This window comes from Bison bison, unplaced genomic scaffold (assembly GCF_000754665.1).
Source record: "Bison bison bison isolate TAMUID 2011002044 unplaced genomic scaffold, Bison_UMD1.0 scf7180017864516, whole genome shotgun sequence".
NCBI classification, from domain to species: domain Eukaryota; kingdom Metazoa; phylum Chordata; class Mammalia; order Artiodactyla; family Bovidae; genus Bison; species Bison bison.
The window spans coordinates 8,320,500-8,327,101 of NW_011495069.1; the positions used below are offsets into that span (position 1 = coordinate 8,320,500).

Below are 6,602 nucleotides of genomic sequence, written 5' to 3' on the forward strand. Positions count from 1 at the left end.
CAAGACAGGACCGAGTCCTTCGGCCCAGGGCTCTGTCAATCCCCAGGAGCTCCTGGACACCCACTCTTCCTTTCCTCCAAGCTGTGCACATGTGTGTATGCTCAGTTGCTCAGTCATGCCCAACTCTTTGAGACCCCCAGAGGACAGGTTCCTCTGTCCATGGGATTCTCCAGGCGGGCATACTGGAGTGGGTTACCATTTCCTCCTCCAGGGGATTGAACCTGAGTCTCCTGCATTGGCAGGTGGATTCTTTACCACTAAGCCATCTGGGAAGCCCTCCTTCCAAGTCATAGGCAAAGAATTTAAGTGGCAATTATTTAACCTAATTCAATCTTCTCTTTTTATGTTTGAGAAAACTGAGGCCCAGGACTAGTACCTCTCCGAAGGTCAGAGGTAAAATAGAAAAGCCAGGGCGTCTGATTTTATGGGCAAGATGGATCTCCTTCAGTTCCCTGTGACAACTGCTATCACAAGGTGGGAACTTTTGACACTGTCAGGGCCACCATGGGGTTGGCTGTAACCAACTGGGGGATCCCTCCTCAGGCGTATCTTAGACCCTCTTCTTTTTCCTGATCTCTGTTCCGTTCCCCACATGTCCCACAGGAACAAAAACCTACTGCTCTCTGTAGGACATCTAGTATCGTAACTCTGATGAATTTCTACTTTCAGGCCATCTTTATATCCAAGCTACTCACAACTGGTGCTTTAAAGGTTCCCATGGGTACCATCTCACCCACGCAAACCTCTAATCCCTACTATAGGACAGATCAAAGATGGACAGTGGTGCATTTCTGCACACAAGCTTCACTTCGGCCTATGTGTTTAGGTATTGCCATCATTATACTGAACTACACTTGATCTTTTTCCTGTTTGCCCTATACAGCCATGACTCTTTAAATTCGATCTTCTTTCAGAACCCCTACAATTGATCACCTTATAAATTTCTAAGTCAGTTCAAGCCACTTAAAAGCTGCAGTCATTTGCAACTCAATATAAACTTATTAGCTCCCTCACTAGCCTTTGGTTAAAAACGGTTATCATTATTAGTGATATATATATATACTAAATAGTTTTAAGTGTGCTCTACTGTACAGACACACACACACACACACATATTCCTTTAATCCTAGCAACATAGGAAGGTTGATAGGCTATCCTTCTAAGTTTGATAAAACCCAAATCAAGAGCTGCAGAGGCATAAGTGTGGCAACATGCTGACCCCACTGCAGTATTAGCAGTCATCCTGGAAACTCTTTCACTGGAAGTGTGTGGCTTCCAAGAGCTTTTCTGCAGATAGTCTGAGAAGCAAATAATCATATGTAATTAAGGCTATTTCCCAAATAGCCTAGGAGAGCTGCCAAAGGCTTTCCCGGAATTCAGAGGCAAGCCGGTGAAAACCGTAACCCTGTAGCCTCTGGACGCGAGACGAAGCAACCACAACCTTCACCGCCCAAGTCAGTGCTGCTCCAGAGAACAGGTTCCCTCCATCAGTTACAGGGCTTGCTAGAGGGGTACAGAAAGTCTTTTGATTCTTGAGAAACGGTTCCTAAGGCAGGCAAGTGTTAGGATTCACCCCCAACCCCAGCCTGTAACGTAAAGCAAATAAAGCATCCGATATCTCTAACTAGGATCTTAAGGTTTCTCTAAACTATTCTCTAGAAACAGCATTTGCGCCTTTCAGTCTGCCTTTTTAATGGGGACACAGAAAACAAAAAATGCTTGTTTGCAAATAAACATCTGAAAGACTATCATAACAGCTGATCTGGGCTGATGCATCACAACAAAGTGAGGATTGTGGAAGAGGACAATGCAAACAACTCCGGAGCAAGAAACTCCAGGGCAGAGAACTCCGGTGGTGTGTGTGCGGGGTGTTTCCACCAGCCTCGAGGCCCCATCTGGAGCAAATACAAACTAGAGGGTCTCTATCACTGGGCAACTTATCACCTGGACAGAAAGAAGTCACTGCCACCAACAGCACTGTGCAGTTTTATAACCATTCAAGTACAGTAGCGTCTGTAAGATCGGGACAGAATTGGGATTTAAAAGTGAACATATTCAGCATCTAACAATTTGAAAGAAGCCACTACATACTCTTTTCACAGACATGTTTCCACGGAGCCAATACAGTACTAGCCATTAACCCAGCACACCAGGTGTACTGAAGTAGAAAAGATGCAACAAGAAAAATAGCTACATTAGAAAGACTTCAACACTTTAGAAAAAGAGTAAAACACTTTTCGTTTCTCCCCTTCAGCCCCTAAAACAACATCATACCGTCTGGATCTACCTATACAGTCCTACATCAGCTTCTAGAATATTTGTCAGGAGGGCAAAAGTAAAATGACACTGGCCAGTACAGTCTTTGGATATTTAGGAAGGGGAGGGGGAGAAAGTCAGTTCTCAGAGCAAATTAGTCGGCTTCAGTCTCATCAGCAGGATCTTTGGATTCTTTGTTCTTCCGCACTTCTTCAATGTGCTTGTCCTGTAAAGAAATAGTATATCCACCAGTCAAGTGAAAAAGCCTACAAGGTCATGCCCCCAAGAGGCCCAAATCAGCATTAGTACATACATTATATGACATGTGTAATAATATACTATTATTATATATATTATGGGAATCACGTAATTAGAGTTCTAAGTCATCATCTTCAAACTTCCTAGGTCACTCATTGAACCTAATGATTCAGCCTTCTACTGCTCTTCCCAAGAACATGCAACTCTGCTGCAAATTAGTGAATATTCCTTACTTAAAAATAAGACATCTCTGATTTAACTTGTTAACCACAAAATGAATGACAAAGACACCAAGCACGCGTGATCAAGGCAGAGCTCACGCCGTCTCAGTGGCGCATCACACCCCGGCTCCCGCGCCTCCCGGGCCGGGGCACCGACCTTCTCCCGCAAGCGCTCCAGCTTGGCGGCCATCTGCGCCTCTCGGTTCTCTTTGTTGGCCTCCATCTTGTGGGTCAGCTTCTCTTCCGCCATCTTACTGAAGTTGTTGTTCTCCTCTATCGCCTTCTGAAGCACTTCTTTCTCGTGCTCCCGTTTCTCAGCAAGCTGCTTCAAGACCTCAGCTTCATGGGACTGGAAAAAAGTTTAATAGGCTAGGCTCTCTGAAATGTTATACAGAATTAGGTCAAATCACAGAAGAAATTATTGAGAGGACTGAAGATAGAAAGTTAGATCCCTTTAAATAATACTGAAGTCAGGACCTGAATTATCCGTATCAGAATACTGTAAAAATTATATTTTCTAGTGTTTTTATTTACTTTGGAAAACTGCTCATATTTGTTCAGAGATTCTTGCCCAATTACTCCTTAAGGAAATCTTTGTAAGATTTACCGCATAATGGTATCAAGATGATTTGAGTGATATATACTTAGAAATGGCACTTTATTGTAAAGAATTTTGATTTTTTAACTTCAAAGGCTACCTAAAGAAAATGAGTTCCTTGTAAAAAATGTAACCGTATTGATAAAAAGAAAATCCACAGATATCATAGAAAATTTAAGATTAAACCTCCAGATTACTATTTAAGCCAAAGGATTTGTTTTAAGGAAAAGCTTATTAGCGTTTTTCTATGGACACTGCGTTAACTTCGAGACCAGTGGAGCTCTGTTACCATGGTGTGCCTCCTTCAACAGACTCAGAATAGCTTATTACCAGATTCCGATGTCTTTAGAAGCATCAACTTGCAGGAAAACTTCAGAGCATCTGCCATTGGTTCTGTTAATTCTCTTCTTCAAAATCCCAGTCATGATAAGAGTTTCACTATATTTAGCCAATAACTATGTAAAGCTCTGACTAATGACTACAGGGCCAGTGTTGATTCCTTAAAAAAAAATTCTGTCCTGCCTTCAGCTGCATCTCTTCCACAAACTCAAACTACATGGAATGCATCAACTTGGACTAAATAGAAGAGCAGGTAGCAGATGAAAAACTGTTGCAAATACAGCCACTCTTCCTGGGGAGGTAATTCACTGTTGACAGTGGGTCAGCGCACACACAGAACACTCGTGGCACTGAAACGTGCCCAGCACACGCTACGGCAGCTCAACAGGGCCCCAAAATGCATGTGTGGGGTTAAAGGTACCAGACTTCAAAGTACCAAACTGCGCTGGTTGCAGGCACGTTGACCACTTCACCTTTTTGTGCCTTCATTTCTCTAATTTTAAAATTAGACCCATGCACCCCAATCAAGAGTTGCTAGAAAGAGGGACTAAATGAGAATTTATGTATCATTCTTAACAACTAGAAGGACGCTGAAGAGAGAAATACACCAAAATGTTACCAATAGTTATTTCTGCGAAGTAGGATATGAATTTTCTAATTTATTTATAAACTTCTGTGGTTCTCAGTTTTTCTATAACAAGCATATTAATATTTGCTGACTTTTCTGATTAGTTCTTTTTAAAGATACCTACTTCAATATAGAAGTACTAGATAAAAGCTACCATAATACCAGTATGACAGCTGAGCAACACAATCATGTCACTAGCAATTTAAAATGTTTTTATTGTACCGCTCTCAAAAAACAAAACAAAAACTAAAAAACCACAGACTTACACACAAACTTAAAAAACCAAACCCCAAAACCTTAAGAGACAAAAAAATGAATCAACAACAATCTATTTTCCAAAGAGAAAGCATGAAAAGTATGAATTTTGGTTTCAGACAGAACTGGGCTTAAACTCTAGCTCCAGTACTCACTAACTGTATGACTCAGGAAAATGATTTAACTTTCCTGAGAACATTTTCTAATCCAGTATCTCAGACAACACCTACCCTCTAGGGTCAAAGTAGAAAGGAGAACTATGTAAGTTAAAGGAGATGGTACACAATAGGAGCTCAATAAATGATGGCTGGTATTCTCTCCCCGCCACTGGGGCTGTAATTTTCATAGTTATAGTCACCACCTAGCTACAATTCTGTTTTCCTCCTCTTACAAAGCAGACTGGCCATGTTACATTAATAAATATCTGGTTTTCTGTAAATTGGTGTTTACCTTGCGTCTTTCTTCTGCAGCTTCTAATTTCTTCTGAATTTCCTCCAGGGAAAGATCCTTCTTCTTAGGAGGGGAAAGGGGAAATTCTGGGACAGATTCTTTTGATCGAGGGCTGAGAATCAGCTCAAAAGCCTGGCCTGAGGCACGCTTCTCCAGTTCCTTCACCTGGATATCTGGATTTGATCATATTTATAATATATTCAGAAAAATGGAGTTTTTCCTATTCTAATAAACTGTTCTATCGTTTTCTAAAAACCAAATCAATTTAATGAATAGAATGAGGGCTGGTGAAGCAGCTGTGTTTACAGGCAAGAAATTATTATCTAAATACCATGTCCCAGAAAAGCAAAGCTCAACATTTTTGGATTGATAAATACCATTCTGAGACATCAGTATTTGACAATCATTTCCCTGAACAGAACAAAAACATGCAAAACTCCACATTTTGCTTTAGACCAAACCAAATCGTCTAATAATGAAACAATTAACTATGTACTCTCAGTACATTCAAGTGGTAATTTTTCTGCTTTAGTTGCTCTCCAATTTATAAAGTAAGATTTTTTTTGGTAAGACCAAAACACAAGTGCCAAATTAAGATGGCTTAAGACCTGAGCCATCTCCTATTCTAAAATTAGAAGCCCGTCACAATTTCAGCTTTTCCACATAGATCACCTACCAGAAGAAGCCATGGTGAAGAGAAGACAAGAGACTGGCAGTGTACTCTACACGATTCACTGGCAAGGAAAACCCTGAAAACGATTTTCAAAAGCATGCAATCAATTTCTTTGCATTTCCATGTCATTGATTCAAAGGGATCTCAAATCACATCCATATAAATCAATGTCAAAAAAACCCCACTACTGTGGAATTAAATATGACATCATTAGTTAGAAAATTATTTAAAAATCATAAAATACTCAAACACTGGGAAACCTGAATTGAATAGAATGTTGGTTGTAGAAGAGGTTAAGTGAGCTTGCCCGTTCAAAATATACTTAAGATTTTTAAAATTAGACAGGGATTTAAATCACAAGGTCCCCGCCCCTCAGTATATTCTCCTCCTGGTGAGAAGATAGTGCAGATTCAACGCCTAGTGAGACCGGAGCCATCTTAACACTGCCTACCACTCATTGTGCAAACGAGAAATACCCACCCCTGCTTTGTCTGTGTCTGCCATGTGGAAAACAAAACGCCCAAACTAGTATTAACCAATAATGTCTCACTCCTATTGTTCCTGCGGTTTAAGGTCCTCATTCAACAGCGGGTTAACATGAATTATCAACAATTTTATGAAGCTTTAGGTCTTAGGTTACACCTATTTGCTACCTTGTGCAGTATTTTTCCACGAAAAAAAAACTACATTCCTTGATCTTTTCAAAGGTCATGATTCCTGCAGACCCAAGTCTAGTGTCAAACACGTAGGAATACAAGTTCTCAACAGCGGGAACTTAAGATCGGAAACAGGGAAACTGTCTAAGCCCGTCGGACGAGCATGAGACTCCCCGCACCAGAACCAGGATGGGCGTGGCCCTGGTCCGGGCGAGGAATAGCGGCAGGCCGCCCCCCGGCCAATCAGAGCCCGCCCTGCACTCCGGCC

General features: G+C 41.2%; 1 protein-coding gene across 1 annotated transcript in view; it reads right to left on the minus strand.

The window, feature by feature from the left end:
• Nucleotides 1-1,963: 1,963 nt before the first annotated feature.
• STMN1 (stathmin 1) overlaps nt 1,964-6,602 on the minus strand; it is a 5,586-nt gene continuing 947 nt past the window's right edge. The window contains exons 2-5 of the mRNA XM_010830085.1: nt 5,682-5,754; nt 5,006-5,178; nt 2,893-3,084; nt 1,964-2,482 (exon numbers count right to left, since the gene is read on the minus strand). Of these exons, the coding sequence (XP_010828387.1) occupies nt 2,411-2,482; nt 2,893-3,084; nt 5,006-5,178; nt 5,682-5,694 (450 nt within the window). The 5' untranslated portion in view covers nt 5,695-5,754 and the 3' untranslated portion in view covers nt 1,964-2,410. The remainder of the gene's footprint in view (nt 2,483-2,892; nt 3,085-5,005; nt 5,179-5,681; nt 5,755-6,602) is intronic.